At 40.5% G+C, this 22,674-nt stretch overlaps 1 protein-coding gene and 1 long non-coding RNA gene across 13 annotated transcripts in view; both read right to left on the reverse strand.

Moving 5' to 3' along the window:
• The window catches only part of NCAM1 (neural cell adhesion molecule 1), a 146,706-nt gene extending 135,637 nt beyond the window's left edge, over positions 1–11,069 (reverse strand). For 2 of the 11 annotated variants that reach the window (XM_063355388.1, XM_063355394.1), the window contains exon 1: positions 10,674–11,066. In XM_063355388.1, coding sequence (XP_063211458.1) covers positions 10,674–10,725 — 52 coding nt within the window. In that variant the 5' untranslated portion in view covers positions 10,726–11,066. Of the gene's footprint in view, positions 1–10,673 lie in introns of all 11 variants that reach the window. The other 9 variants (XM_063355396.1, XM_063355395.1, XM_063355392.1 and 6 more) reach the window with 6 other exon arrangements.
• Positions 11,070–12,228: 1,159 nt separating this feature from the next.
• LOC134524938 (uncharacterized) lies at positions 12,229–20,770 on the reverse strand. Of its 2 annotated transcripts, none has more exons than XR_010073638.1 (6): positions 20,449–20,770; positions 19,975–20,022; positions 16,205–16,284; positions 15,084–15,145; positions 14,229–14,691; positions 12,229–14,072 (listed from the first exon to the last, which is right to left on the reverse strand). It is a non-coding gene; the product is annotated as an uncharacterized LOC134524938 (long non-coding RNA). The 2 variants fall into 2 exon arrangements; XR_010073637.1 differs by having other exon boundaries at positions 15,084–15,178.
• Between the last annotated feature and the right edge of the window lie 1,904 nt (positions 20,771–22,674).

Genomic DNA, 22,674 nt, shown 5'->3' on the forward strand with positions numbered 1-22,674 from the left:
ATAAAAACACACTTCTTTGCTGGGAATAAAAGCATCCTACCACAGAAATACCCATTTTCAAGTACCTAGACAAAATAACTTTTTTCTATTAAATAGAAACATTTTGCAGTATAGCCTTAATCTAGAGCTAACATTCATGCTAGCCTGAAGCAGAAAATTAAAGTCTTCTAGATACAAACACAAGCATTCACCGCAGCACTTCATTCTTTGCATTATTTTTGTCTGTAAAGCACAAACTACTCTCAATGTGCTTGTATAAATGAAACATTTTATGAAACGTTCTTTTTACAGAGAAACGGAGAAAAATCATAGAGCTGACTGGCCAAAGCCCATCCAAAAAAAAAAAAAAACAAAAACCCCCCAAAAAACAATGGCAAAGCTAGGAAGTGAATCCATATTAAATTAAATCTCTACTCCATATGCCATTCTTCTTCTTAGAGGCCAATGAGTTCTCTTAAGCAAAACTCAGCTTAAACACCAAGGCTGAAAAAATTCTGCAGCCAATCAGCTTTTAAACTGTAGATAAAAAAATCCCTACAATAATAAATAAGCAGTCGTTACAAAACGATAAATAACATCCTTTCTTTTTCTTGTAGACATAGCCAGCTGCAGAGAGAAAAAAGCTGCAACGGAAAAAAAGCTAGCGAGCTGAACACAGCTAGAGAAGCTTTACAGATGTGAAACAAGGTGTATACCTACCCACAGTTCAATCACGATAGAAGGGACAGAGAAATGACCACACAGAATTCCACTAATGACAACAGGGAGAATAGCTAAATAGCATTCATACCTCTTCATAGTATTCATTAAGATTTTCATTTATGACGTCTTTCTTGGTATCTGTTAGTCTTGCAGACTAGGTGTCCATAATAAATACACGTATGCATATTATTTTCTTAATAGTATTCCAGTACCCCTGGGATTTTTTTCTAACAAATACCAACCACTAGGGCGTATATAATAAATGCTTAATGCCTTCAAGTTGCATCCCACAGATCACAAAAAGATTAACTCCAAAAGGATTTGGGGGACTATAGAGTAATTCTGTATGCCTGTTCACAACCCCTAAAATCATGTTATACTTCTAAGGGATTATCTTCTGAAAACACCACAACTGAAATATGGTTACAGTATAGTCTGTTCTGAACTTTGCAGGCTTATAATAATTTAATAAGTTACTTGGACAAGCTGCTGTTGATTATATTTTTCTAAAATGGTATAAACAAGTGTCTGATGACTGTTTCAGTATTAACATATTCAAAAACACAAAATTAAGTTCTTGAAAAATTATAATTACCCAATACTGTGAGCATGCATTTTGCATGCTAGATCCTGAACTGCACAAAATGAATGTTTTAAGCACATTGATAAGTGTTATTTATACCCACAGCAAGAGAGAAAATTTTAAAAAGGGTTACTTAATAAGGCTTTCAAAGTACGCACAGGAGCACACTGTGTAAGTGCATTGTTTTAGCATAACAATGCCACAGCTTGCACAACAATTCAATGACTAAATATTAAGGCAGCTATCATTAAAATGCATCACAGATGGAAATATAACATCAACATTAGTTGTGTATATTATCTGCTACTACACTCAACCTCTAAATACTGGAAGCACAATGTGCTTTACATAAACATATGAAGAAAATAAATGTGCAAAGTAACAGAAAGTGTATTGCATAGATGGTTTGGGTTTGTTTTTTCTTCCCTTCTGACTGAAGATGCGGTCATTGCGCCAATGACATACAGGCAAAGCTTTGATGCGTTATGAAAATCTTTCCATTTCAACCCTAGAATATATGCACTTGCATACATACATTATAAACCAAACTGTTCTCACTGAAATACAAAAAATTGTTAAAGTCTATCAGAAAAACGCTCTTCCTGTTTTCTTGCATTAATAGCGTTACCAAATTTACAAAAAAATTCCTCATATTCACAACAAAACTCTGTTAAGATATCATTTTGTATTACAGACGGCAACAGTAAAAACAGCAAAAGCTCCGTTCCTGTGATTCATTTCTGGAAAGACTTTTTCCAGTTACAATCAACATTAGCCCAGCCAGAACGTCAACACTCAAGACTTTTCTGCTGTCTTGAGTTCACAAGACTACTGTTTCTAAAACTCCTACTGATTTAGGTTATGTCACTCAGAACCTTGTGAATTTCACATTAAAAGGAAGCTCTAACAGAAAAAATTACATTATTTCGGTATAAGAATATATGCCCAAGTAGTTGCTAATGCAAGGGTAAAAAAAAGAAATAAGATACCAAGGACTTCAGCAAATAGTAGAGCTCTCAATATTATTGATTAAACACAAACATGATAACATCTTTGGATTTGGGAACTACGGTGATTATATTTGTTGTCTGAGCTGCAGTTTCTCCCTCCAACAGATGTCTTTATTTCTCCATTGACTTCAGCAGAAACAATGTCACCAAGAAATAGATTAGGTTTCTTGGTGATTACATTAGTAAGTGATAGCTCTCAAACATCTTTACCATTCCCTAAAGTCTGTGTTTCAAAAGCTCAGAACAAAAAGTTTTGAGGTTTTGTTAAGACTGTCAGACACCTTCCCTGCTTATACAAAGATGTCTAACCTAAAAGTAACAGAAAAGCTCACCTCTCCTGGATTTACAGCCAGTACAGAAAGACTAGAAAGGTAGCAAGACTCATGTCACCCCACACTGCTCCAAAGTAACAGCTGAAATACTGCAAACCACGTTACCAGAGGAGTGATGGAGGCCTAGGAAATCTTGTAATTCCAAAACTTAACACAACCTGAAAATTTTCCTAATCTTTACGTCTTCCACATGTTTTCCAAAGGTGTCAAAGCCTACAGTTTTGGCCACTGCATTCATAAAAGGAAAATACTAAACATTTCACCAATATTTTATTTTAAATCCTAATTGCCCAATAATCCACAGAGTATTTGTACACTTAATTGGAAGTATCTTGCATCCTGTAGATTACATCATACAATGATGAGTCACTCCCCTCTTAACCCTAGCTCCAGTGTTCAGACTCCTTACAAGCCAGGGCTGCTCCACATGAAATGCAGTGACCAAGTGGGACTGTTCTTCCACAAAACACTGCGCTAATTCTGCTGCATTCAGTCCTTCCACTTGAATAGAATAAAAACCCTTTTGAGAACAACAATTCCAATTCCCTCCCACCCCCCCCTTTTTTTTTTTTTCTCAGGCACACTATGGGACTCCTCAGTGCATGCACAATGCAAATAAGGCAAACTTCCTTTGAAAGAGTGATTAATATGCAAAGACAGCCTGCTTTTTAGTGGGATGTGAAGAACCACCAACAAGCATTTCCAAATTCTGAGGTTTCTTCAATTATTTCCAGTGTTTATTTTAAACATAAGATTATGCAATAATACCACACATTAAGACCAATTTGCCAATATTGTGTAAACAACACCAAATTGGCTGTTCATCCTTTGTATCATATTTAAATGCAGCCTTGAATATCCTAGATATGAAAGCACTGAAAAAAATAGGATTTAAATTTTTGAATCTTTAATGTATATCAATCTTAATGTTAAAAAGACTGCATTTAAAACCCACTGTAAATAACTGCACTTTTTTTTTTAAGAAATGTTTAGGTTTTTTTAAATAATCTGTAATATTGTCAACTTTCTTGTTTTAATTCCAATGACAATTAACTAATTTCTGTGTGAATATATTGCAGTTCCAGTAACATTTAAAGTATTCTTTAATGTAGTTGCTTTTGAGACAGGAGCTACAATACATGAAACATCCAAAAAAGCCCACTCAGATTTGGAGACATCGATTTTCTATTTCTCTTGTATAAAATTTTCATCACTGTTTTTCATCATTTATCACCGGGCCAACTACACTTCCTATATACAACTCAGACAGGACTCTCCTATGGAAAGGACCTTTCAAGTGCCAATATACCATACTCTGCCCAAAATGAGCTCAAAATGTAGTCCAAGTATGTTAACTGACTCATTTCTTATTCTAACCCTTTATTTCACACACTTCCCAACGTTTTCACACAGGTTTAAACACGCCCTTTCACATCTCTGGAAAGGCATTTCAGGTTAACCAACGTGGTAAATTATTATTAAATGTAAACCAGTAACCAATAATTACCATTCTAGTTTATCTTAAAGATTTCAAGGTTGATACATATCACTAATATCAGCTAAAAAAAAGAAAGAGTAAATATTTAAATAAGCATCTATTATAACTATTTTCATAGCAGTAGGTTTACTAAAATCACAGAACTATCAAGGTTGGAAAGGACCTCTCGAGATCATCTAGTCCAACAGGGGGAAGCAGCTACAGCAGCTTACCCAGGAGTCTGTCCACATGAGTTTTGAATGCCTCCAGGGAGGCAATTCAACCTCTCTGGGCAACCTGATCCAGGATTCAACTACCACCCTGACAACAACAACAACAAAAAAAAAAAGGGGGGGGAGTTGTTCCATTTTCTTACGTTGGACAGGATTTCCTCTATGCCAACTTGTGCCCATTGTCTCTTGTCCTGTCACCGGCCATCGCTTAGGAAGACCTGGTTTCCTTCTCCATTCCCTCACATCAGGTATTTATCCACATTGATTAATATCCCTTCAAGTCTTCTCTTTCCCAGGCTAAACAGTCTCAGCCTTTCTCAGACTCTCCTCATACAAAACATGTTCCAGGTCCCTTCAACATCTTGTGGCCCTTCACTGGGATCACTCCAGTAAGTCCATATCTTTTTTGTACTGGAGAGCCCAGAATTGGACACGGCACTCCAAATGCGGCCTCATCAGTGCTGAGTAGATGGATTTTAAGAAAATTAACTTGTCTTGTGTAATTTTAAAATCAATAACAAACCATGAAAAGTACCTGTCCTGATTTACAGAGACCCAAATGTTGTAACAGTCTTAAAACCTTATCTATAAAGAAAAAAAAATATTTTTGTTCAAGACATTATGAGACTGACAATTCTGGAACACTTAAAACAGTCAAGAGTTTCTTTATATACATTCTGTCCTGGCAAAAAATAACCTGATAAGGTGATGGATATTTGTTTTAACTCAGAATAAATCAAAAAGTCTCTCCATTCTAAGAAATTAACCATTTCAATGGATTTTCAAATTACTTTCCACATCATTCTACCAAGTTTGTACTAAATCAGGCAACTCCCAGTTTCCACAACACCCTGCAGATCTCCGTATCTGTCTTGTCTTCTGATCTAGGATGCAAATAGCTAAAGGATCAAGTATGACATGTATCACATTACTGTCTCTAGCCTGAACTTAATTTTCTTTGCATCGGATGTACAGATATAGGGCTTCATCCCTGCCATTACAAATTGCTAGCAGAATAGAAATGGATCAGTTTCTGACATTCCCTGGGTTTGGGTCCCTCTGTAACCTGGCTTTATGCCAACTGATACCAAGTTTACTGCTGACTTCTGCAGACAGTCAGAGCCTTACAGACCTTTAGTACCTTCTAGTTATCTGGACAGGGAAGAGACAGAACCTGCACTGAAGAAAAACTGAACAATTACAGACCTGAGCTGAAAATCTCTCTCCCTTATTTTTAAATCTGAGGTCTAATTTTGAACATAAGGTAGAAAGTTGAGACATTATTCTTCAGGTGCAACCATTTTATTTTCTTCAAACATGGCTCCCTTGTTTCTGCTACAAATACGCAGGCCTAAATGATTACCAGATATCCATATTAATTATTCACTTTTTAAGTGTGATGGTTTAAGAATTTGGATAACTCATCCAGCTATTAAGTACAGTACTATGTGAATATATCCCACAGCTAAGGCTTCTTCAGAGAGGGACTCTGGTATCTTAAAGCAATTTGCACTTACTTAGCAGGATAAACTTTCCATTATTAGCTATTCCCCAAAAAACAGCTTTTCCATCAGCAGCTACCTAAAGATATGAAGTTATAAGGACTAAGGCAACTGATGTTCTACATTTGTCCAAACAATAGTTTTGCAAAAGTACCTGTAGTACGTATCTTGCTTGTCATAAAACAAAAGCAGATGCCAAAGCCCATAACGAGGTCCAAAAAATGCTGTAATGGAAGCTCTCAGGTAGCCTTGGTCATTTTCAAATACATCATCATCTACCCTGTAGAACCTCAACATGTTTTGGTACAAGCTTTTCTTTCATTTATTTATCCTTGGAAGTTCTAGAAGCTGCAGGTATGATTCACTGTATGGATAGCAATTATCTGCCTTCTCATCATCATCTTCGACAGGTATAGTAGAAGCTATTGGACTTGAACTGAAAGTGAAAAAAATATTTTAATCTGAAGTTTATCCTTGTTTTTTATCTATTGCATTTTCTTTAGGTACCTATATTGCAAACTAAAAACCACAGAAAAATCTCATTCTGATACTTGGTGGTGACTGCTGCAGACACTTAAAAACGCAATGTATCAAAAGGGCCTGAAAGCTTGCCATTTGGCTCTCACGGCAACTTCAAAAGGATACGTTCCTAATGAGCAGCTGCAGTGGGGAGGCTGCATTTCAACACCATGAACTGAAAGGGCATAATGGCACTACCGCCAAAACCACCTAATTTACATCCCTTTGCATCAGCAAGGGCTTTAAAGGATAGTAATGTGTTTTCCTAAACAAAAGAAGCCAGAGCCAGGATAGATCTGACCTTCAAATTTGCTTCTTTGTTTTTTATGTCTCAAAATCTATTTGCCTGGTGGCTCTTTTTTTCCCCTCTAGGACTTGAGAGTGTTGTGATGAAAACCGACACATCAAGTCCTATGAAAACACGGGTAAAGGACAACATTCAGGAAAGTGGAGACGCCTGGGAGCTGTAGTTCTCTTTACAGACACACCCTCAGCCAAGTTACTTGCAGACGTTTTCCCTGTTATAGAAAGCTATTGTAGGAAGACAAACACAATTTTATTTCCTTATTGTTTTCAAACTTCTATATTTACAATTGAGCTGCTTTATTTATTTTATCTCACATTTCAGATATTCACGAGGGTACAGAATTGCGAAAACAACAAAGACACCATCTTTTCACTGCACCTGAAAAATACTGTAATGGCCCCTACTTGAATTTTTCTGATAGTTCCCTGCATAAATGCTATGATACACAATTCCAAAGACGACAGCTTCTCCCAGTCTGCTTACACAGACATTTTGTGAAGTTCATAATATCTGTCTTACTATTTGCAAGTTTTAAGTTAAGAGTACAACAAAATTGTTATTGACAGATCAAATCATACTGAAGTATACTGCCCTGCAAAACCACAAAAGCCACACAAGAAAACCAACAAAAAAACCCTCTAGAATTGTGCATTCTCTATATAATCAGTATCACCAGGCACATTAAAAAAAGAGTAAAAAGGCAGGATGGCCTTTTAAGTGAGAAAATAAAATGTGCTTTTGTCTCTCACTAAAGCTATTTTTCTGTTCCTTGCAGACTGATGGCAGCAGATGCAGTATTCCCTCCTCCTCCCCCATCAATTGGTTCTGCTTTCCTGCCAGCCAGTCAAGGCAAACCCATGGCATTACCCAAAAAAACCCCACCCCAAAACAAACCAACCAGCTAGCCCATCCCCCAAACCTCCATGCCATTCTCAATCAACAAGAAACCAATCACTTACACCCAATGGCAGAAAAGTCTACTGTTAAAATATGTTTCTGGAGATGAGGCAAGAAAAGTGAAGGCATTTTCAGTCTGGAGAGCAGCCACAATCTTAAAACACTTAAAAACTGGGTATTTATTGAATTACTATTATATTATATGTCCTAAAAAACCCACCCCCAAAAAAACCCAAACAAAAAAATCAACCCACAAAAAAACCTACCCCAAAAAAATCCAACAGTCAAGTCAGGACTTTTCAAGTTCGTACATCAAGAGGATAAAGTTTATACAAAATATTCTCTATTATTTAAGAAAGCATAGTTCTCATGATGTAAATGAAAGGACATGAGCCATCTGTTGTGTCTATAAATCAGCTTTTAAATTATACGAGAATGTTCTATCACAGGCCACAGGAATACATACAAAATGCATAATTATTCTAAAAGATGTAAAGGCATGCTTTTGTTCTGAAACTACCATGTAACTGTTACTCAGACAACAGTCTCTTCAGTGATTCTTCACTAATAAGCATCTATCTCTTTCCTCCTCTTACATGTAAGGTACTGTAAAGCTGCAATTAGGGTTGCTTTATTAGCATCATCGTAGCTGCTCCCCCTCTTTCACTGACATCTTCAATATCATAGCTTCCAAAGCCCAAAGCAATAGCCCTTCTCCCCCCATCACAGACTGTGGTGACCTTAGCTGGGAAAAAAAGCTGACCCTTTTTAAAACAAGCTTTAGCAGACCAAAGCATCCTTTAGCATAGAAAGCATAACTGATGTGCTGGGTACTGCTTTTACCATAAACAGTGCTGCTTCTTTGTTCTAGCTTTTTAATATTTTATTTGGGGTTTTTTTGTGTTCTCCATTTTATGCTGATTTAACAGTCCAATTCCAGCTGTGCAGCTCCCTAGGCACTCTACACGTTCATAATTATTATTATTGGATAAACATGTATTTGAGTGGGGCACCAGATCGTATGCAGATAATTTTTCTTTGCTTACTCCCATCTATATCCCCTGAAAAAAAATGCTTTATTTTCTCCTCCCACAGCTGAGAAAGCCTGTATGAATGTGTCAGAGAGGCGACAGCTACGGAATCACATATAGCCGTCTGGCATCTTACAATGGTTGAGATCAAAAATGTATGCAGAGATGGTGATCAGAGGGCGTGGCTGAGCCAGATGCAGAACTGGCTACAGGGAAGGACTGTGCTGGAAATGGAAAGATAACCCCCCCTATCTGTTATATATATATACTCTAATAAGCAGTATTTTTTTTTTAAATTATAATAAGGAGAAGCTATATAGTAGTACTTATGACACAGGAGAGCTGTGTATCATTAAGAATGGGTGTTGTGCTGATGTTAAACAGGTGGCTTGATTTGGCAACAGACCTGAGCACGCTGGTGGCAATGGTCCGCCATGACAGGAGCTGGAATTAAGCCACAACAAGATAGCAAACAGAGCTACAGCAGAAGTAATTGCTTAAGGAGATAAGGAATCATCAGTATGGGAATGAGGCAATGGAGGAGTTATGGTAGTTAAGGACAGCACTGAAGCAAGGGGTGAAAAGAAGCTGTGCAGTGAGGTTTGTAGTTGCAGTGATGGGAATGAGCACATTGCAAGGACACAAAAATGGGTACAGGAGCTACCCCAAGAGAGCAGGGATCCGGACAGAGAGCGAGCTTTACTAAGCAGCAGCAGCGATTGGGAAGTATGACAGACCAATGAGCTGAGAAGGGGCTGCAAGAAGTAAAGGCAAGGACAGCAGGGGCAATCAGCGTGGGTACTTTAGGCCACGATGCTTGCAAGGGGGGGCCACGTGTGGCGGTGTAAGTAGTTTGTGAGCTGTAGGACAGGACAGAGAGGAACCCTGACATAGCCAAGAGCGGGCACAGAAGGCTCTGGGGAACACTTCCCAGTGAGCGTGGAAAAAGACAGCACAGAGCCAGGGCTTTGGGGCGACGAGGCTCGCTGAAGGATGGCGAGAGGAACCGCGGCACGTCGGGGCGGAGAGCACGGTCCGGCTAGCGGAGGGGGCGGTGTCAGAACAGGCGTGGCCGTAACCGCACCCAACCAACCTGCCGCCTCCCGGGGCCAGCGGCTCGGCCCGGGGCAGCCCGCCGGGGCACCGGCCCGTTACGGACGCAGGCGACCCAGGCGGCTAACGGCCGCTCGCGCTCGGCGCCGCCCACTCCCCATTGGCCGCCACCGAACCCTCCCGTCCCCGTTCCCCCGCCCGCCGCGAGCAGGGGCGCTCGCGCCCGGCTGCCGCTCCCTTCGTGGCAGCGGCACGCGGCCCGCGCCCCTCCGCCTTTTTTATTTCATTTCGTTTGGGTTTTTTTACAGTTGCTCTAAGCCCCATCGTTAATTGCCACCGCACCTCTCCATTCGCCGCAATCGCTGCCCCGCACACGCACCGCTCGCAAGAAAGAGGGCGGCGGCGGCGGGGGGGCGGCCACCGCTGTGTAGCGCAGTGGCATCCTCAATATTCACAATGAAGCCGACGCGACAACGACAATCCACCGCCTCCCCGCGCGGCGACACCGCGAACACAGCGCACGTAGCATCCTCTCCGCTGCGCTCGCCTCCCCCTCCCTCTCCCCACCCCCCCAACTCCATTGTCTGGGATTCACCGCACACCGAGACCCCCCAGCCCGGGGGAGGTGGGCTCCCGCGGGGGGAGCGGTTCCTCCTGTCGCACCCGCGAACAGCGGCACCAGAGCGCAGAAGCAGCCGCTCGCTCACACCCTTCTCACCTATCTCCCCCCCACCTCCGCTTTCTCCTGTCAAATTCGCACAGCCCGAGCCATCTTTTCCCCTCCATCTCCCACGATAGCGAACAATGTGCACGAACCAGCCACCCCGTCACGCACACCGGGCGCGGCTGGCAGGAAAGGGGCGGGGGACGGACCCCACCATGGCCTGTCTCCCTCCCCTCAAAGCCCGGCGGCAGCGCAGCGGCGGCGGGGTCCGCCCGACCCCATTGTTCGCCTCACCAGGTCCCAGCAACACCCCACCCCAGCCCAGCCCCGGGCAGCGCCCCACCGCCCCGGCTCCGCGCGTACCTGCGGCTCCAAGCAAAAACAATGTCCAGGGCAGCACAGTGGCTAGCAGCATCGCAGCGGGCTGTAGTAAGAGGGAGCCGCTCGTGAAATAACCTTTTCCTGCCGTTCGGAAGAAACGCAGCCCGCTTCTTTTTTTGTATAGACGTATTATTTTTTTTTCCCCGCGTCTTCCTTCGCCGCTCCTCCCCGCTGCCGGCCGCGCTCCGGCTCCGTTACCGCGCGTACTCCCGCACCGCCTTCCGCCGGCTGCGCCCCGGCCGCGTTCCGCCGCCGCCGCCGCGCTGACTGACAGGCGGCCTCAGCACCGCGGCCCGAATCCCTGCGCCGCCGGCCTCGCGCGGAGGCTGGCACCACCGTGTCCTTCCACCCGCGCCCGCCTCAAATAGTACAGCGCAGCCCGCGCGCAGGGGCACCAGAGGCGCTGAGGGGCGCGCCCGGCCGCCTGCGAAACGCGGCGCGGATCCGGCTGGACGGCGGCCCCGGTGTCCCCGGTCGGCGGAGGAGCCTTCCGGGCCTCGGGCACGCTCAGCCCCGGGGCAGGGTGGCAGCCTCTTCAGAGGTAGTTGATTGCCAAAAATAAATTAATTAACTGACACGCGGGAATTTGGGAAGGGATTTCTGTGCTGCTTTGGCCGGTGCCTGCCCAAAGGTGTACCTGCAGGAAAACAGGTGGGAATCAAAGAAGGTAAGGGAGGAGACCTCAATCCCCTAGGCTTCAGCTGGGCTCTTGTTCCATTTCTGCAGGAAGAGGCCAGAGCCTGCTCAGAAACCGCAGAGCCAGGAGCTTTTACAGGCACCATTTTGCCATGGCTAAGACTTGTAGCAAAAGGCAGGAGGAACTGCAGTTGAAGAGATGCTCCGGCTCTGAAAAGACCCAGCTCTGAAGGAAGTAGGTTGCCTACTTTTTGAACCATTTCTGCTAGGCCTCCTTTCACATGGCTCCACACTGACCCCTACTCACAAAGACAGACATCAAAGCTGGTCTAACACAGTACACGTTTGTTTGTGTGTATATACAGAATATCTTGCCCTTCAACTTGTCTATACCAACACCCACAGCAGCAACTCGTTCTTCCTTCAAGATCTGAGAGGCAGTGGGCACTGAGGCACAGTACCACAGGTAATGTACATTCAGTAGGGGCTGCACAGAAAAATGGTGAAAAGACAGTTTTGAATTAGATTTACAATCAACAAAGCCTGTCTTTTTCAGATTATCATGTCTTAACAATGCTCCTCCAGCACCTTCCCAAACTACAGGAGTTGCTAAGAGCCCTCATTACTCAAGCATAGCGGTTACTCATTTTGGGATCTGTGAACAAGGGGATAGAAAGTTCTTAGGAAAAAAAAATAAATTTAAGCATTCATTTTATTCAAGTGTAGTGTTTTCATTTCATTAGTATTAGAGAAAAGAACTTAAACTGAAGTAGACCTTTGTCATAACATGCAAAATAATTTGGCTTAGTTTGCTAATTGTAGTTGCTGTTTTAAAGTTAAATTCAAAACACCTAGAGTAGTTGTGAACACGTAAGGACTTCTGATGACACGGAGACTTTATTAGCAGAAAACTGACAAGTAGAAACCATTTAGACAGAAGATAGCTCGCATAGATAAAGAAACAATTCCCTTTCAATACAATTTGACACCAGTATTTCAACAATATTTTAATATAGTAAATCCATTCCAGTATTTTGCTGTTAGTGGTCTAAAGGATCATTCCAGGCCAGATCATATTCTTTTATTTTATCCTTTTCTGTTTGAGAAATCCCTTCCCCCTTTCCATTTTATAAAAATCCTTCTCTAAAAGAAACAACAAAATTACTTACTGCACTGTGATTGAAAACATGCCTTCTCTGCTCCTTTGGTCTGCCTAGCCCATGGCTCATATTGGATTGATTATCTGCAGAGACCAACCTTGCTCAACCACGCCATGTGCTATTTACTCCACTCCTTGCTCTCCCAGTTCACACTAATCCCTGCTACTATCCTGTAGACTTGCATTCTTGGATACTGGATGCCTCCCCATGCCCCTTAACATAAGGTCACTCATCCCAGGAAGACGCCAATATTTATTTAAAGTTTTTCAGGTCATATAGATGCTCAGCTCAGACCATTTTGGAATAGAAAGCCAACCTCTCCCTAAGAGTATTTGGGATAAAAACCCTCAGAAGAAACAGAATCCTTTATCCTGAAAATAGTAAACCAATTTCTGGATGTGTATTAGATACTTTTCCTCTTATAATAAAAAATACACTGAATTTACAGTGATTACTACACAACTTTAGCAGATTAAATCAACTAGTGGCTGTAGAGGAGAGAGGCAGCATCTCTATCATCCATCAAACTAGAACATCTTGCAAGACTCCCACCTTGTTTCTCCATCCTTTCAACTGCTGGTTGACAAATGTAGATAAACATAGTGGCAAGCCATCTGCTTCTCCTTGAGTCTCCCCTCCTCTCTGCCATCAACTTTCTCAATGAACTTGCCCCATAAAAAGTAACCCCAAAGGATAACAAAGCATGGTTTAATGAGATGTGGTCTTCTTTTATGCCAGCTCCACCAGCTGGATTTCTGGCACTAGGGAATTCCTGAGTCTCTACCCTGAGCAGTTGGATAAACTCTTTTGCATCCAGTCAGATTAGTGCCCAATCATTTCCTACAGAGAAAAGAGACTGAGTTGTCATACTGTGATTAGTACTGTCAGAAATAGTTTGTAGAATTAGTTCTAGTTCCCAGAGGCCTTACACAAGCTTCTATTTCTTTCCATTCACGACAAAGAATATTTAGATAGACAGTTACCTTGTAAAAAATTAAGTTTATAGCATTCAAAATAAGAGATTGTGGGAGTGCATAGGTCATTATATATTGAATGAGGAAGCTATAACGCTAACTTATACGATGCAACGGTCCATTTTTATAAACTGCAACTGAGATTTTTCCATGAAATCTCAGTCATCTTCTCTACCAAAGAAGCAGCAAAACAGCAAAATACTTGCAAAACAGTAGTATTTGTATGTATTGAACTGTAGTCTTGTACAGAACATTAAACCAATTAAGGCAGCTTTATTCCCCAAAAGCCGACATTGCATGAAATTGGAAGAGATATGTGAAGAGAGACTGTTACATACAACAAATAGCATGAATTATTATATACTGTGAGTGAGTAATTGTTTGTGTTAGAGATATCTACTGTATCTTTATTCCTATTAAGAAATACCTTAATCCATGACATAGTAGTATTAATTCTCAGGGTAAGTAAAGGGAGGTACTCACATGGAAATCAGCAGTGTAAGAAACATCCCAACCCCTCTCCAACTCAGTGACAGAGCAGAATAAAGGAGAAGCAGGGGGCACTGTTTCATTTGTAGCAGACTTCCAGAAACATGGTTTCCCCCTCGCCCCTTCAAAAGATTTGACAGAGCAAAGACGACAAATGAGGAGTCTGAATTTAAGCTTCTAAGTAATTCAAAAATAAAATTGTGGATTTTATGATGAAAGTCCAATAGAGACCAGTGCCAAGTACATCCCAACCAAATGAGATGTTCTAAGTACATTACCTGAAACATTTCCCCCTTTCTTGCTGTTAACAGACATCTGTGGGCCATACCCATGCATTTCTTTTCCTTAATCTATAAAATAAAGAGGGCAAATCACACAAATAAATAATTGAAATGCAACTTTCTATTATTGACTTCATTGGATACTTTGAATAAAAGTGAACAAGAAGTTTGGATCAAATTTTCTCCAATGTTTAAAAATGGCATCTACCAAATTAATGCTATTTCTACTGTGCAAATAAGCGAACAAGCGAACTAGAGTTTTAACTATACAAGCATTTCACAAAGTAGGTGCAGCTTCAGCATCATAAAAAGATTGCTAAATAACCCTCTCTATAGCCAGCATCCCCCTTTTTCTGACATTACTGTTCACTGGTTGGTATTTGAGGCAGGATTATTACAGGATGCACTGGAAATTCTCTATGACATTAAAGCATCGCGTAGGGTCAAGAGAGGACTTCAGCTGTCAAATTAAAAAGAAAAAACATAGCAGACAGTTATGCTTTGTAGTCAGACTTTGAGAAGAAAAGTTTACAATCTAAAATTGCTACTATGGTCAAATCCCAAGATTCCAAATCTGATGCAACAGGGCAGTAATAACCATTGCTATAATGACAGATGTTGTATGTTGCTGATCACTGAAAAGCAACAAAAAGCATTTTCATGATTTAGGAAAAAAATATTAGTATCTCCTCTTCCTCCTTTAGGCAATACAGCTTAGAAAACTAACTATTACGACTCTTCTGGTGATGTAAGCCAGAAGAATGAAGATGAAGTCATCAGAATTTGAGATAAAATTACAATCCAGAAATCCAGAATCTTGCAATTAAAAACATATATGTTTTATCTCCATACCTGGAACAAACTCCGAAGTTGATCTCAGCATTTGTTCTGCTCTGGGATTTTGCTTGCTGCATCTGTGCAAATAGGTAATTGTTACCTGCACAGAGCTAAGAAAATATACACATGGCTGCTGTTAGCCTACTCATGAAAATATCCAGGGGAAGAAACTTCATGAAGATAGTCTGTCAGTCTGACTCACAATGGAAATGTCATCAACAATCTAATGGCATTCCTAGAAGTTATCTGGCAGTTACTTTTCCATGTAGTTTTGGAAATAAATCTTCCATCTTTGAAGTTAAAACGTGAAGTTTAATGTGTATGCTTCCATGTATAAAAGCATTACACTTACATTGCACAGTAAATGTCTCATTTTAATCTTTTTAATCTCTCCAGTCAACTCTAATGTTTCAATTCAGAAGAGATAAAGACGCTCAGCTGATCAGAATCACAGAAAATAAGAGGGCTTTTAAAAAGTACATCAGGATGAATTGCCTGTTCTTTTACACTCTTCCCGTGGTATCACTAGTATTTGTTTTAATTTGAAGCATTCTGATTAGCCAAGGCATTTAAAGCACATCCATCACCCAGTGCCTCTAAATAATAGCATAACCATCACAAATACCTAGCTATTTTAAAAGAACAGCTGTTCTAGTTCTACTGTTATTTATACTAATGTTAATTTGAAGACTCACTATCATATTATGTGGAGTAATACACGTGTAAAATCAGTATATGCAAAATTAAAATAGAAGACACTAAAACATTAGGGTGCCTCTGGCTAAGTGTTTGGTAGCAAGCAATAAATGGTTATCTTAATTGGGAAAAATCCATCCCTTAATCTGTTTTTACTTTAAAAAGTATAAATATGCCTGACAGGAATGTTCAGGCACATATGACAGTTATGAGAGACCACACCCTATCAACATGGAGGTCCATTTCTCATTTAGACCAAAGCTAAACAGACTTTTTTCCCCCCAGAAATGGATCTAAAGCATAAATGATCAGTAGACTCCACTTAGCAACTTAATGAGGGTTCCCCCATCCTCCAACAGTAAACAAGTTATCCAAGAGACAGCATAAAAGGGTCTTTTGCAACCCTTTGCTCCTCTTCTTCCTTACCACAAGAATAGTACCTGTTCCTTTTGGAAAAGGGCAGAGATAGCTCCTTTAAAGTCAAGGCTCCAGAAGATGAATCTTGCCATTCTTTCCATTTCTGCAGAGTAAAATTATACAAGTAGGTGACATAATAGAATAATTCAATGGGTGAAGGGGGATGCAAGTTATAAATAAACTGCAAAATCCGTCTTCATCAGAGGGAGAAAGTAAAAGCATAAACAGATTTGAAAATATTGTAGTGTAAAGGAAATAAAACGTTAAAGATGCACTAATAGCCCTGCAAACAGTTTTGATGTTGTTTCATAACTGGCGCACTGTGTATATTTTCTGTATTTTGGAGAAGACCCATCTGCACTATAGCCTGAGAAGACTGCCAGTTGCTGGGGATTTTTCCCCTTAGAGGACTTAGTGCTAAGAAGCTTCGTTCTCAAAATCCCCTCCATCCAGACAGAGAGAGGGTCTTCAGCTTCCTACTAGGAGTCTTAGCTGTTCCCCTTTGTTTCTATTACTTACACCCTACTCTTAAACAGTAGTCAGGAGGCTTTGTCCTCTGCTATTCCACAGACTGTACAGTTGTATCACCAGCTAAAGAACTGCAACCACCCCTGAAGTCAAGTTCTCTGAAACAACTCAGGCGCTACTGTGCTTTAAACTTCCCTCTAGCTCAAAGGCGACTAAATAGGATTATGCTGATTGCATAAAAAAACCAACCCTCAAACACAGGTGGACAGTCACTCAAACAGAAAAAGGCAGAATTCCGTTTAAAAATCAGACCAGAGCATAGTTTAAGGCAACATGCAGCATTTGCCCCTGCCTTTCAGGGTTACCTTCTGTTTCCTCAACATTTTCAGTTGAAACTGATTTAAGTTTGAACTAAATTTAAGGCATAGAAGAATAAGGTAGTAATAGAATCTCAGTCTCTGATTTTGTGTTGTCTCAGCCTGACGTTTCTCTAAAAATATTGTAGAGAGGATAGAACTATGAGGAAAGTAGTATTTCTATTTTTGCATAATGGTCTTAAGATGGTGCTGAAATGCAGTGAGAAAGAAAAGATCCTAAGAAAATTCTTGCTGTTAAGGCAGAATCATTATTCTTGAACTGAATATATCCTCTGCTTTATTACTAAGACTGGATCTAGGCTCTGGAATATATAATATCCTGTAACAACATCAGGTTGTTTCAAGGCAACTACCCAGACACATCTGGGTAGTTGCCTCATTTGGGCTGTTGAGGTTCAGCTGTAAAATCTTTTGGCACCACATTAGGATTTTAATCTTTGCCATAACAAGTCTGGTAGCATACATAGGGGCCAAAGTCACTTGTGAGAATCACTAAGTGATGCCAATGCAGCTGTTGCCCATTCAATCCAAATTATGATTTTCAAAGGTTTGTCTGATAAATCTTTCCTTGATATTTGAAGTCACTTTTTATCACTGCTGTTCTTGTACTGTAAATCTGCAATCCAAATTAATGTAATATTAAATAATCTCCTGAATGCTAAATGGTAGAATGTAGACAGGCACTTCATGCCTTTGCAGGACATTGTCTGTTATATAAAGCATTTCACAGTAATAGATGTGGCAGTTTGTATCTACATGTATAGGTAAAAGGTCTTAGGCTAGCATAAATGCTAATCAAGCCCTCAAAATAGGATTAGGGCAATGTCTTGGATGTGTGGTATTAGCTCTCTTCACAGAAGGAACTTTCATCTCTTAACAAGGTAGCTATTAGGTAACACAAATGGCTCTGTGCCTATGGTGATAACACGAGCAATACCAGATGACGTAAGATGATGCATTTCTTTTGCAGATGTCTACCATCTGCACAGCAGCAGCAGCTTTTTTTTTTTGGAGAAGGGCTGTGCTCATTATGGGAAGGAAAAAAAGAGAAGATTTCCTAACAGTCAGGATCCTCTTTGAAGATTTTGAGATCCTAGTCAGGTAGGACAATCAGGGAAGGACACTGCATTTGGCAGTCTGTTTGTCCCTACTGTATATAACTAATTTTGTTCAATCTCATGAAGATAACGTATCATTATACCTAAATTCAACTCATATTGCATAGATTTCACTGCACTCCATCAGAAGTATTGGCAAGATAGTTTAATTCAACATCCTCCTTTCTATTATTTCATATTTCTAGTTTAGTCTCGGTGAGGACTGGTAAACCAAATTTTATATTGTCAAAGTCCTTATTATTTTAGTGGAGCGCTCAGGAGAACCAAACTCAGTAATTTTTGAAAGCGTTCAGGACAGCATACAGTCTAAATAGATAAAACAAAGTAAGTCACCTTAGCCAAACATACTGAGAAATTAGATTTAGTGATGGGCCTTGCGCTTCCCTACAGGAAATTTGTGGCCAATAGGAAACTGAAAACAGATCTCCTGAGCCTCAGTTTAAACCATTAACCAAAAGGCCAATATTGAAAGCAGTAGGGTGGAATTAAATGCAAGAACAACAAAAGATTATTTCCCCTCCCCTTCATCCACTTTGCAGAAAGCTCTATTACAATAATGTGAGTAATTAAGAGGCTGACAGCAGAGCAACTGGAATGTCATAAGGGAATGCAAACTCACTGATTTCCCTACTACACACTACCCTTTCCTGGTCTATGTGCTCACCGAATTTTGTAATAGGGATTAGTTTACAACAGTATATCTGCTGTGGTCTGATCTAGATCAAGGAGGTTTTTTTTTGGTTTTAAGTATTTATTGTATCACCACTTCTAAGCATGACTGCGTGTTTTCAGCAGCCTAGTAAGGACCATAAGCAATCTAGCTGATTTCTCTGCCAGTATCTGCGAGACAGTTTTCCATCATCCTTTATTTTCTTATGCGAAGTGTCAAAAGTTTTATTTTCATTGATAGAACAATTGGAACAGATTAGAACAGGGTCCACATGCCATTATATTTATCTGTGAAAAGTAATTCCTGACAGGGAGCAGCAGCACAGAACCTAATAGCTGTCCTGATGGTAGCAGATCAAAAATGTATTAAAAGCTATGAAATGTCATATTTCATGTGACAATCAAATCTAAACCATGATTTTTTCGTTCAAGTGTATTTAATGTTACAAAACCTTTGGAAGTATGGCATCTTGTTCTCTTTTGCCATTTTAAGTTTTGTTTCTTATTATTCCAGCTCCATATTACAAGGGATGGAAATCCTTTTCTTCTCAAAGCCAAGCTATACCGTAAAGTTGTTTTCTGAATGAAAGTCACTGCGGTTCTACAGGGCACACTCCCTTTCTATTTCCCTTTTTTTTTTTTTAGCCTAAAACAGCCCCTTGGGCATCCTAACCTTCATTGGCACACGCATTATATCAGAGGAAATGACTCATAATTACACTAGCAATCAATATCTACAATGCATTTCTTTCACAGTATTACTAAGAGTCAGATATGTCCATATAATCAGGCCATTAAATATAGCCATTTGTAATGTGCTTAAGTTTGAAGACAGCATTTACTTTATAAAAGGTAAAATGGTTATGAAAGTTGTTGCACTGGGCAAGGAAATCACACTGTCAGTTTTGCAAGTTCCTGTCTTAAGTTTCTGACCAAGCTTCATTTCTAAAATAATCCTACCACAAAACAGGCTTCTGATCCTGAAGACAGCCAGAAGACTATGTGCCTGGGGCCAGGTTGATATTTCCTTAGCACTATTTGACTTTAAATGTACATGGGCATGCTTAAAGTATTAACAAATCAGCCATGTATTAGCAAATACCAAAGGGCCACACTTACACGATCAAAATTCCAACTAAGCCAGCGTTCTCCAGGGCTTACCTGCTTCACATAGTTCCTCTGAGTTGCTCCTTAAAGTTAACTGGAGATCTGTGTAAAATGGAAGAAATTGTTGAAGTCTACCTGAATTTACTGATATTGGCTTTCAAAATGTTGCAGTTGCATCCCTGATGTTATACTATAGAGTACTGTGGATAACACGTGACATGAATAATAGGTGCACGCAGTCTTTCCAAAGATGCATCTACCTGAGCCTGCAAATGTTTAGCCAAACTCCGATTGCAAATTTCAGTGCAGTCATTCACTAATGGATGAGTGGTAGGCCCATAATAGGGATGGACAAGATGGATTTTTTTTTATAGTAGCCAGTACTCCCCAAACTCTTTTGGTACAATCCAGCTATCAGTAAGCTGATTATTTTCTCTGTCTGTGTTTTCCCTGCGAGTTGGAGTAACTATATGCATAATGAGAAAATCTGAAGAATCCCCAGAAAATAGAAAATCTGTAACGTCTTACCTGGAGGAAGAAAATAACTGCCTTAATTCCATTCAGAGAAAACCCAAGGGGAATGCCAGTTGTTTCATAACACTACCGCCAGAGTCAGATCCTTGTACCATTTTGGCCAAGAAAAAAAAAATCCCACTAATATTCGTGGCATGGTAATTTCACCCTCATTCTTTCCTTCTTGTATATTGCTGCATATTTCTTCTGTGTTATTTTTTTATTCAGATAGGAGCCTAAACTTTCCCAAAACTCTTCTTCATGGTCCTGTGCATTGTCTAAGGAATTTAGGGAGAGCTTTGCTTTATTATTCCAGACAGAGCAGCAGCCAACCCTTTCCCATTGCTAAGCAACACTCCCTATCTTGTTCAAGCAGCAGCTCCTATTTTTGCTACAGAGTAAAGATCAAAATACTCAGCAGAGGGAGTAGAATTGTTTACATTACCTTTAACGTTGCATATGGAACATGCATCTTCCTTGAGAATACTTGTTGCACATTTAAACTGTAATTAATATCTTAATTCTAGAGCTCTTCTTCCTCTCACTTTTAAGTTCTGCATAACGTGTGTGAAGTTATTTACACCATTATCACAGCCTCAAGGTAGAAATATAAAAAAATCCAAAAGGTTAGAGGCTCAAAAGCATCTCTAAAGTCAGAAAGAGATTACCATTGCATTTCATCCCTCATAGTTTATACTATACCGGATTGGTTTGGGTCAACAGTTTGCCTGGCTGTCCAGCTTGACAAGCCTCAGGAGGACTTAAATTCATCCAAGCCCTTTCCTATTTCGCCTACCACGCAAATGCTCCTGCAATAGGATGTGTTATGTGCTTTTGGCACCTTTCTCATTACAGCTTCAACAGTGCACTGGGGCTAAGAAGCCACCAGTGAAGCCTTGGCATTGTTTCTGTGCTTGCTTTGTTGGCACAAAGGGAACACCGCCGACTCCTAACCCAGCCTGTCTGTCCATCCCTATAGCCTCTCTATCCACCAGCACACCTTAATAATCTGAAAACTATTGAGTCACAATGAGGAAGGATTAATCTGTCTAGAGTTTTGTCATCACAATATAGCTCACCAACTGAGGTCAAGGAGTGTTATGTTTTTGCCTTTGCTGTAGACAGTGATCCTGACTATTTCAAAACCAAGATCCATTTTAAATCCTGCATGACTCACTGAAGTACTCACTTATACTCCACAGCTGCTGCTAAGAGCAGGAGGAACAGCTGCAGCACGACTGACTTCTCCAAGAAAACTCTTCCCTGAGGCCTGTAAGAAAATATCTTGTGGAGGTGCTCTAAGGCACAGGGGAACATGGGAGGTCTGTGGCCACCAAAGATTTCTTACCAAGAATTTTCTAGAGTAGCAGCAGGAAATTTGACATTGTCTTGTTTCACTTTGCCTTAATCCCACTTGAAGGTGCTGGGTGAAAGCTCAGGAGCCCGGTGGTCTTCTAAAACTATTCACAGTATTTGGCTTACCTCATGTTCTTGCTCTCCCCTTAGTATCAGCATTGGTCTTGTCCCATCTTTACAGACACTTGTTTGTCAACTGCTGTTCTTCATGTTTCTCCCCAGATAAGCACCAAAGCAGTAGACATAGGCTGAAACAGTTGTACCATTTTACATAATTTCTCCATATAGGGAATAGCTACCAGGTAGCATCAGGGAGAGGATGAGGCTGAAAACTATCATTTAAATAGAGGAAGGTAACATCCTTAATATACCACACTAAGGGTGGGATTCATTTCAGATGGGTTAATCTCATTCTAGAGCAGATGTCAACAATAGGTCAAATAGAGACACCTGTCAGAGAAGCTGTGGGGAAGTAGTACAGGTGTAAATATTTTCATTGTAGAGTTTCAAGTTTTGAATCACTTCAGCCTGAGCTTTCAGATACATCTTGACTTTTATTGCTGTGCAGGTTAATCCAGAAGTTGTTATTTTAGAAAGCAGGTCATGCCTTTACTCTGGAAAATTATCTAGATACTTAACATCAATAGAAATACATTTTCAGCTTCCTTATACAATTAATTTCTGCTCTCAATCAGGGATAGTGGTATTTGATGAAGGTGAATACTGTCATTCGTGGTCTGTGGCCTGGATTCAGCTCACCAAGGTTTATGTAATTTACTGAGGCAGTAAAGTCAGGCCCTTGTGTCTGCCTCACTCTGAATGGAGGGAGAGAGGTGCTTCAGAAGAGAATTTATACCCCCTTAAAATCTGAATTATTGTTTTCCT

The sequence above is a fragment of the Chroicocephalus ridibundus genome, chromosome 18, assembly GCF_963924245.1.
Source record: "Chroicocephalus ridibundus chromosome 18, bChrRid1.1, whole genome shotgun sequence".
Classification (NCBI taxonomy): domain Eukaryota; kingdom Metazoa; phylum Chordata; class Aves; order Charadriiformes; family Laridae; genus Chroicocephalus; species Chroicocephalus ridibundus.